Genomic DNA, 22,694 nt, shown 5'->3' with positions numbered 1-22,694 from the left:
AGTTTCTTTGACTTTTTTAGTTGATTCTTCAGAACTTAAGTGAAACTGTTGTCCTTGAGTTGACCCGCTACATTCCTCTGTATTAGTTTTGGTACACTTGTTATTTAGGATATTATATAAAAATTGAGGGGATTTATGATAGAAAGAAAACCCAAACAGGTTTGTCCAGGCCTCAAACCTGGGCATTTAAGTTTCTCCTGTGTTGCCTGGGCATCTTTGGCCAGGTGGGCTTCATTATTTAAAAGTAAATAATTGGGTAAATTCAAACTGGTTTCCCAAATTAACTGTAGTTTTGAGCTTTAATTTCACTTGGGCAGCAACCCTCCCCAATTAATACTCAGAATTCTGCTTCAAGTTTTTGTATCTAAATTGAATCTTTGAGTAGGGGATGCTACTCCTACTGATTACTCCTTCCAGTATGGATTTCCTCACCTGATTTCTAAACCCTTAAAATTGTTAGGGATGAAGGACAAGTATTAAAAAAATTTAGTCAGGTATCAAGATAATTGGTTTGACTTTGGAGGCATCACAGTTTTCTACCAACCCTTTTGAGGGATGTTTCTAATTTCAATTTAACCTGGAGAAAAAATTCAAGATTTACCTTTATTTTTTAACATGGAGCAGTTTTTGGGTGGCAGAGACTTATATGACAGCTTACTTTTTTCCCCCAAACTATCTCCCAGTATCTTTGTAATTGATTTTATACTTGAATCAAGTACTGGCAGGATTGCTTCTAGGGAACTGGGCCAGCAAAGGTAACTTCAGGTATTTATTTAATCAAAACAGTTAACTACCATATTTTATTGGGTTTTTAATTTCTGGTTTTTTTGGCTGTGCAGTGAGGCATCTTAGTTCTGGACCAGGGATTGAGCCTCTGCCCTGAGTACTGGGAGTGTGGAGTCTTAACCAGAGACACCCAGGGTAGTTCCACCATTTTCTTAATGAAAACACTTGAGGGGCAACTCAGAACAGTGTCAAGGAGTATGTTGCCTATACGGGTGAAGAGCACTTCTCATGATGGAGAAACTACCTTAAGCCAGTTAAAAGGAGGGAGAGTCAGCTTATAAGTTTACATCCTCATTGATGGCTGGTTAGAAAATCATCTGAGACCAGCTGTGAGCTGCGCGAGTTGCTTAAGTCGTGGCCAGCTGCAAACGCGGGCTTTTCTGTCCATGGGATTCTCCAGGCAAGAGTAGGGTAGTGAGTTGCCAGGCCCTCCTCCAAGGGGTCTTCCCAACCCAGGAACCCATCTCATGTCTCCTGCATCAGCAGGTGGATTCTTGACCACTAGTGCCATCTGAAGTTTTGAGGCTACAAAAGTGGTTTGAATTTGTTTTTTCTGATCAAGTCATCTGAAAAACAATATTTGGGTATACAACGTAATAGCACTGGAAATACAGCTGGTTAATCTTGTAGTGTGACCTTGAGGAAATCGAGACTTAGCATTTTAAAGGTGAGAAACTAATAGCATCAACCTTCAAGGGCTAAATAATAAGGATTTACAAGAATCTATGAAAAGTCTTAATGCATGATAAATCATTACAAGTTTGGATTAACAGAACGCACTTAACAAGAAACGAAATCTCAGCCCACCTCCGAAGATCTTTAAGCAAGCTGGGTAATAGGCTGTGAGAGGAAAAAATGCTTCTAAACAGAAACTCTGAATACTCAAAGACTTGCTTTATTATAGTACACATGGGATGGAACTGATGGGAGGGGGTGCATGTTGTGGGCAACCACTGCCCTGATTAGCATCGGATGCCCATCCCGATGGCCATGAATGTGCCAAAGGTGCCGCCGCTCTGCATCATGGTTTTTCCGATGCCGCCCATCAGCTCCCGACCCCGCATTCCGATCCTGAGGGAGGAGGAAACCAAGATGCGGCCACTTGGTAACAATACAGGGAAGAGTATTAACTGCCCCTTTCCAACTTATAATCAAGCACTGCTGAAGTCTGGCAGGACATTATCTCTTGCCACATGGAGTGAGTAATACTAAGGAAAAAGATCCATTAGGATCTCTAGGCAACGGACGGGTTTGTGGGAGGCAACAGAAGCAATATCAAGTACAGAAACAGGGAAATCATTTTTGGGTGCTGGTTTTGCCTTCAGGGTGTACATGATCCAATACAACGTTTTTTAGATGGTCTCCTAGTGTTAAAACAATGATTGGGGGGGGTCAGACCTGGGGTCAAGAACTAAGTGTAGTTTACAGGCTGTGTCGTGTATAATGAGGCTCTTAACATTCACAGCAGTGTTGTGATAACAGGGCATTCAGCACTGTGACTGACAGTAAACGCTCAGTAAACGATAATTTATCAGGAACAATAGCGTCTTTTATGTGTGAAAATTAGAGTGTAGAGTTTATCTGCTTAATTTCTACACCCTATTCCCAGTGCAGTAAAATTAATCAAGTTTGTTTCGCCATGCGCCTAACGGGAGTTAAAACAGAACAGCCATTTATTGAGCACTTAATATGTGCCAGGTTCTCTGTTTAGTGTGGTCTGAATTGAGCTTAGAATTCTACATGATGTAGAGGTTTACCGACCTCATTTCTACTTGAAACCCAGGCTCCAACTTGCCTAAGGTTACAGAATAAGGGTCAGAAAGCAGTCCGAATCAGAGCTCGTATTCTCAACCATTTAGATTATCATCAGTCCTCCCAGACTGAAGGTGATTAGGAAAACAGTCTCCTTCGTTCCAGGGCAGCGACAGAATTGCAAAGTAGTAGGCTCTATTCGGGCTGTAGGCAGAGAGCTGTGGGCTGGGAAAATAGGTAGTCTCTAGAGATCACCGCCAGCGCCCCTCACCTGAGACAGGAAAAGGTGCCGAAGAGCGCCCCCGCCGCCATGCCCACGGCGCAACCCATCACGAAGCCCATCTTCACGCGGTCGAAGCAGCTTGGCTGGGACTGTCCATAGGGACCCACGGCCACCGGCATCTGCGGGGTTCGAAGGTTAGGGAAGTGCGGGCCTAGCCGCCAGCCCGAGACTCCAGCAGGGGCCAGAGGAGGTGGGATAGGGAGCCGGCCCAGGGGTTCTGGGAAATCCGAGAAAGAAAATAAGGGTGTAGCCCGACTCCATCACCCTCTGTGCGTTCGAGTCCCCGCGCCACGGTGCCCCCACCTCACCTCGCTCGTGGCTTCGGTCGCTCAGATCTACGTCTTACACGGAACGCGAGCTGGAGCGCACTCGAGATCCGAGGAAGTGCTTCCGGGGCGCGGAGTAGCACTTCCGGGATCCTGTAGCTGAGGACTGTAGCCACTTCGGGCGGGGGGTCTGCCACCGGGACCATGCTGCTGCGAACCGCTTGGAGGCGGGTGGCCACGGCAGCGCCCGCGGCTCCGGGGCCGAGGGCCAAGGCGCCCACTCGGGGGCTGCGCCTGCGCGGTACGCTCGGGGGCCTGCTCACTGCCACCTCCCTGGAGGCGCGGAACTTTCTCCTGGGCTAGGCGACTTACCTGCATATTCAGGAGCCTCCCTCTTCCGCTACTCAGACCCTCTGACCCTTCCTCTTGACTGCTCCCCTCAGATTTTCTCTTACCGGCGCTCTGAACCGTTGACTTCGCCGCAACCCCCGCTCCCGCACTTCACATCCAGCCCCGCAGGCCCTCAGAGCCCTAAAATTCGGCCATCGGATTTCTCCTGACCCAATTGTAGAGATTCTAGTGGTCCAGCCAGTAACCTTTGAAGGAAATCTTTTTGTTTGTTTGTTTTGAAGGAGATCTTACCTACCGTCTCCACGTTCCTTCTCAGGGGCTTTGCCCTTTCGGAGATTTCCGCACTCCAACGACGCAATTTGAATGTTGTCCCAGCACCCTACCTTAAGAACCCTGTCTCTCTCCCTTACCTCTTTTTTACAGTTTGCTTGACTTTTTTGATGTTCTGTTTCCTTTTGCGTTGAGATTCGCTCAGAATCTCTTAAACTTATGTTATCTCCGTCCAGCCTTTCCTTTCTGTTGTCTGGGTTGCCCGGTGTGCAGAGTTGCATCCTCCCTCACCTGGCCCTTCCGTTCCATTTTTTGTCAGGTATAGACCTTACTCCCCAGTCTGCTGTTCCCTCTGATGCAGCCACTGCTCTGGAGGCGGAGCCAGTGCTGCGACCTCTGTACATGGATGTGCAAGCTACAACTCCTCTGGTAAGGATGGAGGGGCAGCTTTCCCTGAGCTGTTTAGTGGAGTTATAGTGTAGAAGTGGCAATGCACAGAAATGGCTGAATCCCTGCAGAAGTGAGAGCCATTGAGAAGTGTGTGCTGGGAGAGCAATGACCCAGGAGACTGGAGGCTTACGTTGTAGTTCACCAGAAGTGTCTTTATTGCTTACTAGCTATTGATCTTGGTCAAATCACTTCATTGCTGGCACTCTCCTAGTAGTTAAAAGCATAGACTCTGGAATTACCAGACCACTGCTTACTGTATGCATTTGGGCAAGAATTAAATAAGTTAAAAGATATAAAGCAGCCCTTAAAATAGTGCCTGGCGCATGATGAGCTCTGGAATATTAATGCACGTTTTCCTCAACATCCTCTCCTAGATATCACATTGCTTGGCAGTGAAAACACCTACAGACACAACTGTAAGGAAAAAGTAGTGTTTGTAGATTATCTGACGAGATGGTAGAATAATCTGATTTAAGCGGATTGGGAGGAGAGTGTATTAAGCTAACATTTGGTTAGCACCTGGGGGGATGGAAGAATGTTTGAGGCCTAATCTAGGCAGGGTCTGAAGGATTGGGGGTCTGTTGAGGCAGGTTGGTTACGTCAGGGGATGGAGTGCGGTCCGAGTTAACTGTGGGCTCAAGGAGAATGATCTGTTCTGTTTTGTCCAGGACCCTCGGGTGCTTGATGCCATGCTCCCTTACCTGGTCAACTACTATGGAAACCCACACTCCCGGACACATGCGTATGGCTGGGAGAGTGAGGCTGCCATGGAATGTGCTCGCCAGGTTAGTACAGAGGACTCTAGGAAGTTCTGATGTCAGAGGTTTCAGTGACCTGTGGGTGGCATTTTTTTTTTTTTGCTGTGGGTGAAGGTGGAAATGGTTTGGGACTCTCTCCGCAAGAGATTCAAAGAACAGGCCTTTGGAGTCCCTCTGAAGGCATTCAATTTGTTTCCACATTTCCTGGCTAACTGACCTTTGTTATCTCATTATCTGACTTCTCGAAGCTTTAGTTTCCTCATGTTGAAGATGGAGGTTGAGGGGAGTCCAGTGGTTAGAATTCCAGGCTTTTGCTCCTGGGGGTCTGGATTTGATCCCTGTTTGGGGAACTAAGATCCAGCAAGCTGCGTGGCATGTCCAGAAGAAAATGGAGATTATAGTAGTTCCTACTCCTTAAGGTTTTGGGGTGGATTAAATCAGACAATACTAGTGATATGTTTGTTGACATGATGCCTGTGCGCTCAGTAAATGCTTTTTCAAAAACACCAAAGTTGTTATTAATTGGATCTGGGATGTAGTTGAATATATCCCTTTGTCTGATCCTAGTGGGTACAGAACTGCTTCTTGAGCAGTTGACAGATTGCAGTGGAGCTCTTCTTGCTCCAGACCGCTGTCTTAGTTGTCACCACAGCCCCATTCTTGCTGAGGAAACTGATGCTCCTTATTTCTGCTTCTCGTCTTGACTTGCAGCAAGTAGCATCTCTGATTGGGGCTGATCCTCGTGAGATCATTTTCACTAGTGGTGCTACTGAATCCAACAACATAGCAATTAAGGTAAGAGAACCAGAGGGCATATCTGGGCTTTCCTGACCTGGGAGATGGTTTCCTGCCATCAGTTAGGCTCATGGGTCTTTCCCAGCCACCCACTTTCATCATATCATGAAAAAAGACACAGACACACCACGCTCTTTCTAATTTGTGGCTACCTTCAGCCCTGTGTAGTTGACTCTATCTAAAGTTTGCTCCTGGTGAACTGAATTCAGTCATGTAGTTGGATAGGAAAGGAGGTGACTCTTGGGTCATCAACCATGTGGTGTTTTGGATGACAGCTACTTCAGAGGATAAATAATGGTGACTCAATCCTTTTCCCCATCCTTTAGATCTAGTCACAATGAAATCCAGAATATACTCATAACTGAATAGATTTCTCTGCTTCTTGTTACCAAGTTCACCCTTATATCTATGATTTCAGGGCTGCCTTTTTCTCAGCCTTCCTTTTCTCTCCTGTGAGATCTGTTTGCAGCAAGTTCCTCCTATTTCTTTAGATGTCCCTGTTTTTAAGTCCTGGTTGCTATGGTGCTGTCTGCAGACATTTACTTAATCACCCGTTCTGAGGTTAGTCACTCTGTCCTTGGAACATCTTTGGTGCTAACGAAAGTAAAATTCCACTCTCAGTAATCATGTTAGTGTTTCACAGAACATAGTCATGCCTGACTGGGGCCTGGTTGCCAGGGTCACTTGTGTAAATACCAAGGCTCTGATAAATTGTGGGCTGCTGTAGGTTCAGTGCTGGCTCTATCCCCTCTCATCATAGTCTTTCACCTGTGTTGCCAGTATTGTTTTTTCTGACCTTGGACTCAGTGTAGGAGGCCCAGGCCTGGGCCAGGTTCCAGAGTCATCAGCACTCGCCGGATCCTGTTAACAGGAAAGTGTCCTTCCTTGGGACTGCAGAGACTGCAGAGCCCTGCGTGTGGTCTCTTCAAAGATGCGGATGGTTTCTGGAATGGGGAGTGTTTTCAAAACTTTGAAAATATTTGCTTTGAAAGTTTCCGCAGATTCCCAGACCTCAAGGTCAAGGAGTGGTTGTGACCGTTTTCCTCTTAGACAACTGGATGGGTAGAGTAAATATCTGTCTGCTGGTAGAGGATTCAACACTCTGGGTAACTAAAATAGGAGGAAGGGGAGGGAACTTTTACATGTTTTCATTTGTATGTTCCTTGTCCCCAAGAACATTTTTATGTAGTTATAATTTTGGCCTAATTAGTTTCATATTCTGCTTTTAGCATAGTCCCCTGGGAGGGGTGGGGTTGCACATTTTATTTAATTTTTTTAAGGAATTCATGCATATGCAGTGAAAATTTTTTTTAACCCTATGGAAAGGTTTATTTGTTAATTTTTTTTAGAGTACAGTTGCTTTACAATATTGTGTTAGTTTATATTGTACAGGGAACAGAGAAGTGAATCAGCTGTAAGTACACATATATCCCCTCTTTTTTGGATTTCCTTCCCATTAGGTGACCACGGAGTACTCAGTAGAGTTCCCTGAGCTATACAGTAGGTTCTCATTATATGGAAAGGTTTAAACTCAAGTGTAGATCTTCCATTTCCTCCTCCCCTACTAAACAGACCTCAAGTCTGTTTAGTATTGTTCCAGAAAACAAATTGTACAAACACATGCATTTGCTTTTAATAGTTTCACATATTGTAGCATCCACATTTATTTTTCCATAGCCATTAATAACATATGCTATATTTTTCCATTTCAAACTCCATAATTTTTAATATACCTACATTCTTTTTCATGGAGTTGTATTGTTACAGTTTACTATTTATTCCTCTATTGTTGGATGTGTTTAATCTCTCCATTTGTTTAAGGATTGTGAATACAGTGAAAGCATATTTTGTCTCTATAACGTCATCTATGCTTTGAAATATTTCCCTAGAGTAAATTCCCAAAAGAGGAGTCACAGAAAAGAGTGTGAATACTGCTTTTTAAAAAAAATTATTTACTTTTTAATTGAAGAATAGTTACTTTGCAGAATTTTGTTAATACAGCTTTTAAGACATCTTTATAAAAATTCTCTGAAGAGTTTGTAGTGTTAAGTACTGCCATCAGCAAGGAATGAGTGTATGAGTTTCACTTCTACACTGCCAGCTTTGGGTATCAGTATCACCATATTTGTATGTTTTGTTGTTTACATAGAAATAAAACATATGTACCCTACCATGTGTAAAATAGATAGCTAGTTGGAAGCTGCTATTATAGCAGAAGGAGCTCAGCTCTGTGCTCTGTGATGACCTAGGGGGTGTAGGGGGTGCGTTGGGGGTGGAGTGGGAGGGCGGCTCTAGAGAGAGGGAATATATGTATGTTGTTGTTTAGTCTCTAAATCGTGTCTGACTCTATGCAACCCCATGGACTGTAGTCTGCCAGACTCCTCTGTCCATGGGATTTTCCAGGCAAGATACTGGAGTGGGTTGCCATTTCCTTCTACAGGGGATCTTCTTGACCCAGGGATCAAACCCACTTCTCTTACATTGGCAGGCGGGTTCTTTATCACCGAGCCACCAATTCCCTGCTGATTCATTTGTGGTACAGCAGAAACTATTACTAATACAACATTGTAAAACAGTTATCCTCCAATTAAAAAAAAAAGAAGTAAATGCGAAACACTTTTCCTGGGATACAAGGATAGGAATGTTTTCCATTTTCCATCTATGATATAATAAAAAATATATTTGGTCTTTGTTCTCTGTTCCTAGTACAGAGGTTCAAAAACCTTTGTAGTTTCCTGAATACTAGGAATGTCTTTGTTATTCATAATAAGCCCCCTTGGACCATAATGTATTTCTGGTGATGAAGTGACTCTTGGTGGGCCCTTAGATACTTTTAAGATGCAGGCTGGTCACTCCAGAAGGACCAAGAATGTGATTAGAGGGTTGTAACTTTGATCTGGAGAGGAAAGGGGGTTGGAGATTGAGTCTAGTCATATGGCCAGTGATTTAATCAGTCATGCCTGTGTTATGAAACCCCTGTAAAAACTGGAAAACAAGGGGGAATTCCCTGGTGGTCCAGTGGCTGGGACTCTGTGCTCCCAATGCAGGGGGCCCGAGTTTGATCCCTGATCAGCGAACTAGGTCCCACATGCCACAACTAAGACCCAGTACAGCCAAATAAATAAATAAAAATAAATATTAAAAAACAAAACAAAACTGGAAAACAAGAGTCAAAGGAGCTTCCAGGTTAGCTAACACATGGATGTGCTGGAAGGTGGCATGCTTGATGCTCTGTGCCCTTCCCTGTCTCAGACCTCATCCTGTGCGTCTCTTCCATTTGGCCATTCATGGGTTTTATCTTCTGTGATAAAGCTATGATAGTAAATGTAGTGTTTTCAGTGAATTCTGTGAATCATAGGGGATTACTGAATCTTAGGGGGCTATGCATCACCAACTCAATTGACATGAGTTTGAACAAACTCCGTGAGATAGCGAAGGACAGGAAAGCCTGGAGTTTTGCAGTCCATGGTGTCACAAAGAGTCAGACTTGACTTAGTGATTAAACAACAACAAGGGGGCTGTGGTAAGTCTTTTATTTGTAGCCATCTGGGGAAATATGGATGGGGGGCTTGTGACAGTTAGGCCTCATAGCTGGCATCTGAAGTGGAGGCAGTCCTGTGACACTGAGGCACTTAACCTGAGGGATTTTCACTATTTGGGATAGTTAGTGTCAGAATTAAGTTAAATTGTAAGACACACAGTTGTCAGAGAATTGATGTTGGACCATACCGCCCTTATCCAGTTACTCCTTGCAAGTAGGTTGGAAGTCACTGCTGTCTCTCTCAGTATATTCTTCTTTTTTCCACCATCACCAACTTCTAGGGAGTGGCCAGGTTCTATAGGTCCCGGAAAAAGCACTTGATCACCACGCAGACAGAACACAAATGTGTCTTGGACTCCTGCCGTTCACTGGAAGCTGAGGGCTTTAAAGTCACCTACCTTCCAGTGAAGAAGAGTGGGATCATTGACCTGAAGGTAAGAGGGACATGATAGGGGGAGCCTGGCTTCAACAGATGAAACTGTCTCTTTAGCCTCAGCTGGAGTTTGAAAGACTAGATCTAACGGTGAAGGAGGGCTTTAGAGAAATAGGTCTCTCAGTGGGACCCAGAGTATGTTCCCCTTGAGTGTGCACCATCTTCCTTTTGTCTGGAGGATTTGTTTCTCAGCTTAGTTGGTGCTTCCTGGTCTATTTGAGAGCCACTGACCATGTATGCAGGATGCCAGAGACTCACACTCACCACAGGAAAGCTCTGGCCTCCTCCACCCTTCACTGATGCTTCTCATCCTTCAAAAGGGTAGGTGTAGTTTTGTGAAGAATATTTCCCTTTGGGACCTACATGTATATTTTTAAATTTTATTTACTGATTTATTAATTTTTGGTTGTGCTGGGTCTTTGTTGCCTTGTGTGTGTTCTCTGTAGTTGCGGTGCACAGGCTTCTCATTGTGGTGGCTTCTCTTGTTGTGGACTATGGGCTCTAGGTGCATGGACTCAGTAGTTGCAGTACATGGGCTCAGTAGCTGCGGCTCAAAGGCTCTAGAATGTGGGCTTAGAAGTTGTGATGCACAGCTTAGTTGCTCTGCAGCACGTGGGATCTTCCCGGACCAGGGATTGAATCCTTATCCCCTGCATTGGCGGGCAGATTCATATCCACTGTGCCACCAGGGAAGTCTGATTCACAATTTTCGAAAGGTATATTCCACTTATAGTTATTATAAAATATTGGCTATATTCCCTGTGTTGTACGATATATCCTTATAACTTATTTTATACAGTTTTTGCTTATTTTTTATACAGTTTTTTTATACATTTAACATTTTTATGTGTACATAAAATGTGTATACATTTACGTAAATGTGTGTACATTTAACATTTTTTATACAGTTTTTGCTTTTTTTTTTTTCTTTTTCGAGTTTTTGCTTATTTTTATTTTATTATTTTAAAATTTTTGGCTGCACCCCGTAGTACGTAGGATCTTAGTTCCCCGACCAGGGATCAAACCCACACCCCCTGCATTGGAATTTTTTAACCACTGGACTGCCTGGATAGTCCCTTTTTATTTTTATTCCAACAGGTTTTTTTTTTTTTTTTTTGGCTGCACCTTGAGGTATGTAGGTTCTCAGTTCCCTGATCAGGGGTCGAGCCACTCCCTTTATTTTATTTAATGGCTTTTTACTTCTTTGCTCTGTTGTATGCCTATGCCTATTTTTTCCACTAGGCTTAGCTTCTTGAACTTGAGGAGTGCATGTTTTCTATATCATCATTTCTCGTAATACTTAACGTAATGTCTTTCTTTTACTCTGTACTATTTATTGTGTTATAGTTCCAGGCACTGGGGATAAAGGGATGAACAAGACAAGCCTAGTCTGTGCCTTCAAGGAGCTTATATTCTAGTGAAAGGACAGTTAACATGTAAACAAATGTATAAATAATTATGAATTGGGATATATACTATAAAGAAAGTAAAGAAGAAGCTGAGAGAAATGAAACGTTGAGAACCTCCATTAGACCAGTGTCAGGGAAAGCATCATAGATATTGGGAGGTTGATTACTAGTTTCTTTAGGATAAATGTTTTCGTCAGATGTGGTCCCTATGTCAGTGTTAATAGTAGCCTTGTTTTTTACTACTTGCTAAGTCGTTTCAGCCATGTCCAACTCTGTGCGACCCCCATAGACGGCAGCCCATCAGGCTCCCCCGTCCCTGGGATTCTCCAGGCAAGAACACTGGAGTGGGTTGCCATTTCCTTCTCCAATACGTGAAAGTGAAAAGTGAAAGTGAAGTCGTGGAGTCGTGTCCGACTCCTAGTGACCCCATGGACTGCAGCCCACCAGGCTCCTCTGTCCATGGGATTTTCCAGGCAAGAGTACTGGAGTGGGGTGCCATTGCCTTCTGTGTTTTTACTACTTATTTTGTTCTTTGCCACTTACTCTGACAACCTTATGTAGGAAAGGCTCCCCCTCTTTTTTTTTAAGTTTTTAATTTTCAAATTGTAGATTCTCATGTAGTTGTCAGAAGTAATACAGAGAGATCTCATGTATCCTTTATTCATATCCCTTAATGATAACATCTAGAAAAAGTACAGTATAATATTACAACCAGGATATTGATGTTGATACAATCTCCTGGTCTTGTTCTGATTTCCCCGGTTTTACTTGTACTCACTGTGTGTGTGTGTTTAGTTCTATGCATTCTAGTTTCATCACATGTGTAGGTTTATGTAATCACCACAGTGATGCTTTATTGTGTTTTGTTTTGTTTTTTTTGTCTAAATATGTATTTAGTTTTGGCTGCGCTGGGTCTTCATTGCTGCTTGCAGGCTTTCTCTAGTGGTGAGCAGGGGCTACTTTAGTTGTGTTACATAGTCGTCTCGTTGCAGTGGCTTCTCTTGTTGCAGAGCACAGACTCTGTGGTGTGCAGGCTTCAGTAGTTGAGACATGTGGGCTCAGTATTTGCGGCTCAAGGACTCCAGAGAACAGACTCAGTAGTTGTGGGGCGTGGGTTAGTTGCTTCATGGCCTGTGTGATCCTCCTGGACCAGGGATTGAACCAGCGTCCCCTGCGTTGCCAGGTGGATTCTTAACCACTGGACTACCAGGGAAGTCCCATGGTATTCTTTTAAAACCACTCATTTGATCACCATTTCTTTAATTTTGTCATTTCAGTAATGTTATGTAAGTGAAATATTAGTAATATAGTATGTACTCTTTTGGGATTGGCTGTTTTCACTTAGCGTAAGTCTTAGGCGAATCATTTAAGTTGTTGGCTGTCTCAGTAGTCTGTTCCTTTTGTTGCCAAGCAGTATTCCACATAATGGAAGTACCACAGATTCTTTAACCATTTACCTATTGAGGGACCTCTGGGTGGTTTTTAGATTTTGGCTATTAAGAATAAAGCAATCATGATCATTTATAGGTTTCCTATGTGAATTTAAGTTTACATTTCCCTGAGTTACTGCCCAAGAGTGCAGTTACTGGGTCATACGGTAATTTCATGTTCAGTTTTAGAAGAAACCAAAGCTGCCAGACTATTTTCCAGTGTGGTTGTACCATTTTATATTCCCGTCAATAGTGTATGAGTGATTCAGTTTCTTTGCATCCTAGCCAGCATTTTGTCATTGCTATTTTAATTTTACCCACTCTTGTAGGTGTGTAGTGAAAGGCCCCTTTTCACAACTAAGCTTGCTTACATTCTGAGTTAGAGAGGACTCTGTTCGTAGTATTTGGTCTCTTTACTCCTGATATTCTTAGGAACTAGAGGCTGCCATCCAGCCAGATACCAGCCTGGTCTCAGTCATGACTGTGAACAATGAGATTGGAGTGAAGCAGCCCATTAAGGAAATAGGTAAGTACCATGGGTGGACCCTGACGCTTGCCCACCACTGGGATCCATCTGAGGAGCAGGACTGGACTAGGAGCTGAAACACGATATAGAATGCAGTAAGGAAGCCAAGGGAAAGAGGGCTTCAGTTCCTTGTTCAAGACATATTGTAAATGGCACAACTAGTATTTGAACCCAGGTCTAGTACCACTTGAGCTTCCCAGATGGTGCAGTGGTAAAGAATTTGCCTGCCAGTGCAAGAGACACAAGAGCCTTGGGATCGATCTCTGGATTGAGAAGATCCCCTGGAGGAAGAAATGGCAACTCATTCCAATATTCTTGCCAGAAAAATCCCATGGACAGAGATGCTTGTGGGCTGCAGTTCATGTGGTCATAAAAGAGTTGGACATGACTGAGCACACATGCATTGCACTACACTAGTATCCTTTTCATTTTACTGCAGTTGGTGCAGAAAGCAAAACGAAAAACCTCCACCTTTTTTTCTCTTCCTCTTTTACCTTTTTCGTTTTAGAACGTCTGTTTACTGTGCTCATTTGGAGCCAGAGACACGTACCCTGTAACTTCTTAGGTACATTAGCAACTAGATCTATTAATTTTTGCTTCTTTTAAATCAATACAGATCTAAAAGTTAATCTGATATATTGAAAGACCAGTGTTAATGAGGTAGGAAGAGTCTTATGAATCAGAATGTCGGGTGTGTTTTGATTTGATGCTTTGTGCTTTTTTTTTTGACCACTATAACTTTATTTTATTATTTATATAAGTTGGACTATAATCGCTTTACAATGTTGTATTCGTTTCTGCTGTACAATGAAGTGAATCAGTTGTATGTATACATATGATCCCCTCTTTCTTGGGCCTCCCTCCCACGCCCCTCCCCCCCAACCATCCCACCCATCTAGGTCATCACAGAGCACCAAGCTGAGCTTCTTGTACTTTACATTGGTTCCCACTAGCCATCTGTTTTACACATGGTAGTGTATATGTGTCCATCCTAACCTCTCAATTAATGCACATTGTGTGGAATCTAGGAAAATGGTACAGGGGAACCTATTTCCAGGCTAGGAGTAGAGATGCTGGCATAGAGAATGGATGTGTGCACTTGCCCTTATTTATTCTAGTCAAGGACACTAGAGCTGAGAATGAGAGAGAGACAGAGAAAGAGAGATATATATGGAGAGAAGTGATTTACTATGTGGCTAGGGCCAATACCAGATGTAATTTTGCCTCAGAACTCATATATTATAGGACCACTGCCAGGTTACTTCCTAACATTGTGCTCTGGTTCTTCCTCTCTGTTGTTTTCTCAGGGCAGATTTGCAGTTCCAGAAAGGTGTATTTCCATACCGATGCAGCCCAGGCTGTTGGAAAAATCCCACTTGACGTCAATGACATGAAAATTGATCTCATGAGCATCAGTGGTCACAAAATCTATGGTCCCAAAGGTACTAGCTCCTCCTAGATTTCCTTCTCTCTGCACCACCCAACAAACCCTTTGACAGGTGTTCCTGGGACTCATTTGGGACTGTCATTGCTCTTAGAGGAAGAGTGCTCTGCAGAATGCAGGTGTCATTTAATAATAGCCAGGAACACTTGCCTGTTTGCAAATTCTAGCATTTAACTATAAGCAGACCATCCTTCACTGATCTCTTTAGAAAATCCTTTCATGTAGATGTTAATTTGGTTGAGGAACAAAGTTTTCATATCAAATTAGCTTGATAAGTCTAGTTATCTTGTCTACTCAACTATGATTTGCAGATCATTATTCTTTTTTTTTTTTTTTTGACTGTGTGGCATGTGGGATTATAGTTCCCTGACCAGGGATTGAACCCATGGCCCCTGAAGTGGAAGCCTGGAGTCCTAACCACGGAACCGCCTGGGAAGTCTCAGATCAATATTCTTTGAGTCCTTTATTCCCTCATGTTTTGCTTTAGCCTTAGGGGAAGATTATATGGGCTTTTATGTGTTTTGGTGTTTGTCCCTAGCTATATTAGTCTTTGCTCCTGTTAATCTCTCAAGGATACTTGTCTGTGTCCTGTGGTCCTATTGGCCTAGGAATATTTTCCAGCTGGAATTCTGCCTTTGCACGCCAGCCTTTGGGAAGAGACTGTTGTCCTCTGTTTTACGGAGTTAGCCATCCAAAATGAACAACTCTTCCTCTCTTTCTTGGGTGAGGGCCTGTGGTGGTTGGTTATGCCGGTATACTTTCTGTGTCTGCAGGGTGTGTCATCCAGATGGACACCCTGTGGGAAAAGGTGTGATAATTCCTGAAAGTATATAAGATGGCTTCTAAAGCAGCAGTCCCCAACCTTTTTGGCATCAGGGACCAGTGTCATGGAAGACAATTTTTCCATGGACCAGGGATGTGGGTAGGATGCTTTCAGGATCCAAGTGCATTACATTTAATGTGCACTTTGTTTCTGTTATTATTACATCAGTTCCACCTCAGATCATCAGACATTAGATCCTGGAGGATGTGCTTCGAGAGGTTGTAAAGAGTGTGTTTTTAAGTTAATTGTTTTTAAAAGCCCAACAGTCATCCTTTCTTTAACTAAAATTGGCTTATTGGCTTTTATTGTAGATAAATCTGTTTTGATAAAACTAATTAACTCATATTGAGCAGAAGCTCTGTTCAGCACTTAAATGTATGCAGGTATCCCTCACTATCCAAACTCTTGCTTTTTGAACTCAGAAGCTAATGACATGGTAGTCTTTACTCTCCAGATGTAGTGTCTGAGCCCTTACTCTCTGAACTTGGGAACTGCAGAGATTCAGATAGTGTCAGATACTTGAATATGATTTTATTTTAATGGGGAAATGGAATATGTCTTAATAAAAGAAGTTTGGTACATCCTGCATTAGTCTCCCCCCGCCCCAACATTTTTTATTTTGAAAATTTGGGAACTTACAGAAAGGTTGAAAGAATTTTTTGACCCCTTTGGAAAGTGATATTTTGTTTCATCTGCCTTTTCCTTTTTCTCTTTTTTGTAACAAACTTTGTTTCCCAGGGGTTGGTGCCATCTACATTCGCCGGCGGCCCCGTGTGCGTGTGGAGGCCCTGCAGAGTGGAGGGGGGCAGGAGCGGGGTATGCGGTCTGGGACAGTCCCCACACCCCTGGTGGTGGGGCTGGGGGCTGCGTGTGAGGTGGCACAGCAAGAGATGGAGGTATGGGGAGAGCAGTTCCCTCCTACAAATTCTTCCCCTGTGCTGGGTCTCCTGTTTAGCAGCTTCTTGGCATGACTGGGTCAGATCTTTGCCAGAAGAGGTGGTTTAAGAAAACCATCTCTCTCTGAGTGCTGCTGGCGTCCTGTTCTGAGGGAGGTGGTGGTGTTGTTTAGTCACTCAGTTGTGTCCGACTCTTTGCGATCCCTTGAACTGTAGCCCACCAGGTTCCTCTGTCCATGGGATTTTCCAGGCAGGCATATTGGAGTGGCTTGCCATTTCCTTCTCTAGGGGATCTTCCTGACCCAGGATCAAACCTGGGTTTCCTGCATTGTAGGTGGATTCTTTATCGCTGGGCCACCTGGGAAGCCCTGAGGGAGGTCTTATGGGCTCCAAATTCCAGGTCCTTTACTGGAACCATGTGTCCAGTTATTGAGCACCTGTGTGCTCAGTGCTGTGGATACAGTGGTCTCCATGAGTAACACAAGACCATAGGTAGTTAAATGCACAGTCACTTCTGGGCACAGAGTAGGGTTCCTCATCCTTTATGTCTCTGAGCTGTTAATGGTCACTATGCTTAGTGTTCCCTTGCCTGCTCCTCAGTATGACCACAGGCGAATCTCAAAGTTAGCTGAGCGACTGATACAGAAGATAATGAAGAGCCTTCCAGATGTGGTGATGAATGGGGACCCTGAGCACCATTACCCAGGTATGGTCGTGCCCATTCTGTCCCCGCCTGGAAGAGCCCGAGACTCTGAGCCTCCTCTCATAGTAATTCTCTCTTTCAGGCTGTATCAACCTCTCCTTTGCGTATGTGGAAGGGGAGAGTCTGTTGATGGCACTTAAGGATGTTGCCTTATCCTCAGGGAGGTGAGTTGGACTGGATAGGCAGGGTCTGTGGCAGGACCAGTTAGTCTGGCTTTAAGTGTCGGGTTAATAAGCTTCCCATTGTGGAGATGACAAGCACAGGAGCTTTTGGTTGAGAATAAAAGTCATTTTGTAAAAAAAAAAAAAAAAAAAAGTCATTTTGTAAGCACCTATTTTTAGGCAGTTGGGCACAGGCAAAAGTTTGCCACCTTCGGACGGCTTCCTATGGTAGAGTTTTGTGCCTTTTGTGGTCCCAGGAGATGCCTGTATCTGTTCTAATGTTATTCTGGTAGTTCTGTTATAGCCCTCTAGAATTCAAGGATGTTCCAGAAGATAACAAGTGTTTAGCTGCTGTCTAGGCTGCTACAGATGATGCATTTGGTTGTAGGGAAGTGATCCCATGGTTCTCTGCCACTTCTTGTTACACTTAGCTCATGTGGTATCACACTCTCTCATGCTTTGGCTGTGTACTTGCTCACGGAGGATATCCTCCACAGGGGCCAGAGGAGCTCAATCCACATACTAGAAGGTGCAGGCCACATCTGTCTCTTTAGCTCTGTCAGATGAGAATGTCTCTTTTGTTGTGATATGACTTCAGGGGCCTGGGGGTAGGAGCAAGACTGGGGGTTTGTGGCCGGAAGCAGATTGGATGCTGAACTGAGCAAGGCTCTGTGTCTTTCTCCTCAGCGCCTGCACCTCTGCATCCCTGGAGCCCTCTTATGTCCTTCGAGCAATTGGCACTGATGAGGATTTAGCACACTCTTCTATCAGGTTAGTCAACTGAACTGCAGCATTTATGAAAGGCGTGCCCTTTTGTGTTATTCATCTCCTGTTAGAGTCTTCCTCAGTCTAGTTTTTTGTTTTTAAACAACAAAGTACCTATTTTTCATTTGGCTGCTCAGGGTCTCAGTTGTGGAATGCAGGATCTTAATTATGACATGTGGGATCTAGTTCCCTGACCAGGGATAGAGCCCAGGCCCCCTGCATTGGGAGTGCAAAGTCTTAGCTGCTGGACCAATCTAGGGAAGTACCCAATTTAGTTTTTCTTATCCCTTCTTCATTCTTCACAAGTTTCTCGAGCAGTGGTTCTCAGACTTCACTGACTGTCACCTGGGAAGTTTGTGAATGATGAAGAGGTCTGAGTGCTGCACTCAGAGATTCTGATTTGCTAGGTTTGGAGAAGTAGGAAACTTCTTCTTGGATGATTCTCAGGTGACCCACAGACCATGTCTGGAGAAACTCTGTCCTCCAGGGGAAGGACTGTGTTCCCTCCATGTCTTTTCTGGAGTAGAGCCTCATTGGGTATTTGCTGAATGAATTCACCCTGGTGCCACAGGTCTGATGTAGAGTTCCTCTCTCTGTCTTTCTCAGGTTTGGCATTGGCCGTTTTACTACAGAGGAGGAAGTGGACTACACAGTGGAGAAGTGCATTCACCATGTGAAGCGTCTTCGAGAAATGAGGTATGCACTCTTGTTCCAGAGATTCTTCGGAAGAAACTGCAATGCTAGCTCCTTTCTTGTCCTCAAGCTGTGTATTTACCCTGCCAGAAACCAAAGTTTGAAAATCCTTGGATTTCAGGATTTAGAGGAAGTTCTAAGGCAGGAAAGTGGATTTTCTTGGCTACTTGTCAGAAAATGAAAAGGTGTCTTTAAAAACTAAAGAACCACATAAATTCAGATTTTTTTCATTATTTTATTTTATTAATTTATTTATTTGGCCTTGAGGCTTGCAGGATCTTAGTTCCCTGACCAGAATCGAACCTGTTCCCCCCCTTCAGTTGAAGCATGGAGTCCTAACCACTGGACCTCCAGGGAATTCCCCATCATTTTATTGATAATATTAATCGTTGTCTTGCAGCCGTATCAATACAGAATTCATGATTTGTAGACTAAGTTTAGGAAAACCCTCTTTAAGATAGGGATTCTTAATTTGGGTTCTATGGCTGAACTTCAGGATAACCCTGAAATTGTATGCTAAGTGTTTTACAGTTGTGCATTTTCTTTGGAAGAAAGTCCATAGTTTTCATCAGATACTCAAAAGGTTAAGAACTTTTACTCAGAGTTTTCTTTGTAAAAATGCTTACAAAGATCAAGAGATCCTTTACCAGCCAGCTGCTACTAGGGGTTCTCCTAATAGTCATAGAGCTCTATGTTCATGGGAACATAAAGGCCTTGGGAATTCTTCAGAACTCTGTTCTGGTTCAGTTTGACTTTCAAGATTTTCTTGTTCTAGTTGGCAAGAGTGAGGTAGTTCAGGTATATACTGCTTTCCTTTGTGAGCTCCCCAGCCATTTCTGGGCTCTGAATTTTCCTTCACAGAGTCTGGTTGTATTGCTTAAATATCTATAGCTTGCTTAGCTTTGTCAGGCTCAGGATTCCTCCTTGGCTTGGCCCTCTCATACTCTCTGGCACACTCAGGGGGCATTTCTACTGACTATGCTGCCAAGTAAGAAGTTCCTCATAACTGTGTGACTTCAGCATCTTCACCCTATTCCTTCTGATGCCTTGCAAACAATTTCAACTTTGTCCCGTTAGCCCTCAGCCAGAGTTTTTATTTTGTGAGCCTGCGATTTTTTTTTTTTTTTTTGAGCCTGCGATCTTAAGTCACCTTCCCTAAAGAGAAGGCTAACTTCAAAGAGTCTTGGAAAATGTCAAATAGAAAGGTGCTGGGGGACTTCCCTGACGGTCCAGTGGTTAAGACTCTGTGCTTCCACTGCAGGGGGCACAGATTTGGTACCTGGCCGGGAAATGAAGATCCCAGCATGCCATGTGGTACAGCCAAAAATAAAGTAAAAAAAAAAAAAAAAGTGTGCTTGGAATGCATAGTGTAATGGAGAGAGATAAACCAAGAATAGAACGAAATTGGGTAGAATAAAGTTAACTGGAGAACTCCAAATCAAAATCTTATGGTAGTAACACACTGAAGTAATATCTGGTCTGGAAACATTATCTAAGGCATTCAAACTGAAGGGGAATCAGCTTAGCAGAGATCTCTCAGCAGCTGTTCTTGTATGAAATGGGATGCCCAAGTCTAAGACTCAGAAGATCCTTTTGAATTGGAGCTGGGGATGTTGGAAGTAGAGTCACCTCTGGGGAGATGAATCTTGTGGGAATTGGATAATGGTGATACATACCCAGGTGATTTAGGGCCAAGTTCTGTTTCTGAGAACTAGAGCAAAACCAAGAAGCAGGTGCTGAAAAGTCCATTTGTGTTGGTGGTTAGTAGAGAGGCCGAAACTTGCTGCTTACACTTGTTCCAAGGGTCTTGGTTCTCCCAAGGAAACTGTGTCCATAGCCTCATGAGTGGCTTGAGGGCTTCATGAATATAACCACACTTGACACTCTTGGAGTGGCCTCATTGAAGCTGAGCCAGGGTTACCTAGTTATTAATGTTGGCAGCTGGGGAGAGGCTAGAGCTGACAAGGACTTTCTCAGACATCTGAGAAAGACTTGATAACCTCTTGTTTTGGGGTTATCAGGGTAGGAAGCAGAGGAGAGACAAGAACAGATGGAGGCAAGTTAGGGCTCAGTGCTATCTGCTTCCTAAGTCTTCACTCATCCAAATACCTCTTCTCTTTGGCAGCCCTCTCTGGGAGATGGTACAGGATGGCATTGACCTCAAGAGCATCAAGTGGACCCAACACTAGAAGAGTGGGCCTCTAAGTTTGTGCTGGCCTGGCTCCTCCTGCCTCAACTCATGCACAGCCAGGCATTTCGTTACCCCCAGTGGCTGTTCCATGTTCAAACCAGAACTCGTGTAGCCCACTTGACTTCAGCATTGGCCTGCCTCTGAGACAGAAACATGAGAAAGCTGTCTTTCTCCGGCCTCAGCTCCTTTGGTGGGGAACATTCCCCATTTCTTTCCAGGAATTCTCTGGTGTTATAGTGAGTGGATGTTCTCATCCTGAACCAGGAGGGACATTTGCTATGAGTTGCTGCTGGACACATCTGTATCCTTGGTGGAGAGAGCCAGAGGAACTGTAAAAACGCTCTTTGTTCAGGGACCCTGATGCTCTAGGTGGACATTTGAGTTGTTGCTCACCGCTGCTTAGAGAGACTGACTTCTTCAGATAGAAGCATAATCATCTATGACTTCATCTTTTGTGTCGCTCCAAAGGCTACCTCTTCATATCATCTATAGACTGAACTGCAAGTTTCTTAGAAGGCTTGTCTCCTCTGTGTTCTTGTCCTTCTTTTCTTTTGACCTAATGGAGCTAGAAATATCTGTATGACTGACTCTACCTAGTCTTGTAGTAATTTATGTTTCTTTTTAAAAAAATTGTTAATTTGCAGATTAGAGAAATAAAATCATCTTCCTGTATTTATTGTATGACTTTATGAGAGGCTCAAGGAGAATTCCAAGCTTGGGAATCATGGGGCAGACTACTACTTGACTTGATGTCAACAGATGGGTCTGCTTGCTTATTTCTTTAGTCAGCAAATATTTGGGTGCCTCTCAGGTGCCTGACCAGAGAAGGCAATGGCACCCCACTCCAGTACTCTTGCCTGGAAAATCCCATAGATGGAGGAGCCTGGTAGGCTGCAGTCCATGCGGTCGCTAAGAGTCGGACACGACTCCACAACTTCACTTTGACTTTTCACTTTCATGCACTGGAGAAGGAAATGGCAACCCACTCCAGTGTTCCTGCCTGGAGAATCCCAGGGACAGGGGAGCCTGGTGGGCTGCCGTCTATGGGGTCGCACAGAGTCGGACACGACTGAAGCGACTTAGCAGCAGCAGCAGCAGCAGGTGCCTGACATTATTCTGGGTATTTGGGATACACTGATTAAAAACACATAAAAGTACTCTCGGTGAACTTTCATACGAGTAGGCAGAAAGAAAATAAGCATTAAATAAGGCTATTATTATAGACTGTGATGTGTGCTGTAGCAGAAATTGAGCGGTAGAGAAAGTAACAGGGAAAGAACCTACCATGCTGGTTATACTAGGAAAGCTTTTTTGAGGAGGTGTTAATTAAGCACAAACATGATTTCTAGCCATCAAAAAACTAGGGATTGATGAGGAATAAGAAGGAACACTAAGAGCAAAGGGCCTGAGGCATGAAAAGGCATGGTGTTTGAGAAACAGAGGTCCAAATAGCCAGAGTAGAGTTTCTTGATTTGTGGGTCTGAAACCATAAGTGGGAGATTACCACCATTAAAAGGGATGAAGAAGAAATTTTTCTCGAGTACATCACATGTAAATAATTAAAAATTTTATGGAAGTATAGTTGATTTAAAATGTTCATTAATTTTTGCTGAAGAGTAAAGTTACTCAGTTATATGTATTTTCATATTTTCCATTATGGTTTATCATGGGACATCAAGTATAGCTCCCTGTGAAATACAGTAGGACCTTGTTGTTTATCCATCCTGTATATATACTAGTTTGTATCTCCTAATCCCAAACACCTGATCTTTTCCTTCCCTACTTGCCTCCCCCTTGGCACCTGCAATTCTGTTCTCTATATCTTCCTCTAGTGTACAACAGGTGGTCAAGATGACATCTATGTCCTGCCAGTTCAGATTGAAAGCCACTGTGAGTCCTCTAAATTCTCAAATAAAATTGGTGGGTTCCTGACCAAAAAATCTGAATTTAGTTTCGACTTGTGACAAG

General features: G+C 43.6%; 2 protein-coding genes across 4 annotated transcripts; one reads left to right on the top strand and one right to left on the bottom strand.

Moving 5' to 3' along the window:
- Positions 1–1,659: 1,659 nt before the first annotated feature.
- ROMO1 (reactive oxygen species modulator 1) lies at positions 1,660–3,263 on the bottom strand. 2 transcript variants are annotated; one of them, XM_043480623.1, is made up of 3 exons: positions 3,130–3,263; positions 2,810–3,038; positions 1,660–1,857 (listed from the first exon to the last, which is right to left on the bottom strand). In XM_043480623.1, exons 2-3 carry the CDS (start codon positions 2,938–2,940, stop codon positions 1,749–1,751), a joined length of 240 nt encoding a protein of 79 aa, XP_043336558.1. In that variant the 5' UTR covers positions 2,941–3,038; positions 3,130–3,263; the 3' UTR covers positions 1,660–1,748. The 2 variants fall into 2 exon arrangements, with proteins under 2 accessions (XP_043336558.1, XP_043336557.1); XM_043480622.1 differs by having other exon boundaries at positions 2,810–2,940.
- On the top strand, positions 3,258–21,398 carry NFS1 (NFS1 cysteine desulfurase). 2 transcript variants are annotated; one of them, XM_043480620.1, is made up of 13 exons: positions 3,258–3,388; positions 4,028–4,137; positions 4,827–4,943; positions 5,628–5,711; positions 9,534–9,686; positions 12,957–13,050; positions 14,358–14,492; positions 16,056–16,213; positions 16,814–16,919; positions 16,999–17,080; positions 17,765–17,848; positions 18,449–18,538; positions 20,661–21,398. In XM_043480620.1, exons 1-13 carry the CDS (start codon positions 3,292–3,294, stop codon positions 20,722–20,724), a joined length of 1,374 nt encoding a protein of 457 aa, XP_043336555.1. In that variant the 5' UTR covers positions 3,258–3,291; the 3' UTR covers positions 20,725–21,398. The 2 variants fall into 2 exon arrangements, with proteins under 2 accessions (XP_043336555.1, XP_043336556.1); XM_043480621.1 differs by lacking the exon at positions 17,765–17,848.
- Positions 21,399–22,694: the final 1,296 nt, after the last annotated feature.

The sequence above is a fragment of the Cervus canadensis genome, chromosome 10, assembly GCF_019320065.1.
Source record: "Cervus canadensis isolate Bull #8, Minnesota chromosome 10, ASM1932006v1, whole genome shotgun sequence".
NCBI classification, from domain to species: Eukaryota; Metazoa; Chordata; class Mammalia; order Artiodactyla; family Cervidae; genus Cervus; species Cervus canadensis.
The sequence above is the reverse complement of the archived record's forward strand: the minus strand, read 5'-3'. Positions and strand labels throughout refer to the sequence as shown.

What these genes read in the sequence shown, in the direction of transcription:
- ROMO1 (XM_043480623.1), bottom strand. Translation starts at nt 2,940, where the DNA reads ATGCCGGTGGCCGTGGGTCCCTATGGACAGTCCCAGCCAAGCTGCTTC. An exon ending in GGCACCTTTTCCTGTCTCAG is followed by an intron (nt 1,858 to 2,809) that starts GTGAGGGGCGCT and finishes CTCCTCCCTCAG; the next exon opens with GATCGGAATGCGGGGTCGGG.
- NFS1 (XM_043480620.1), top strand. Translation starts at nt 3,292, where the DNA reads ATGCTGCTGCGAACCGCTTGGAGGCGGGTGGCCACGGCAGCGCCCGCG. An exon ending in CCAACAACATAGCAATTAAG is followed by an intron (nt 5,712 to 9,533) that starts GTAAGAGAACCA and finishes ACCAACTTCTAG; the next exon opens with GGAGTGGCCAGGTTCTATAG. An exon ending in TTAGCACACTCTTCTATCAG is followed by an intron (nt 17,849 to 18,448) that starts GTTAGTCAACTG and finishes TGTCTTTCTCAG; the next exon opens with GTTTGGCATTGGCCGTTTTA.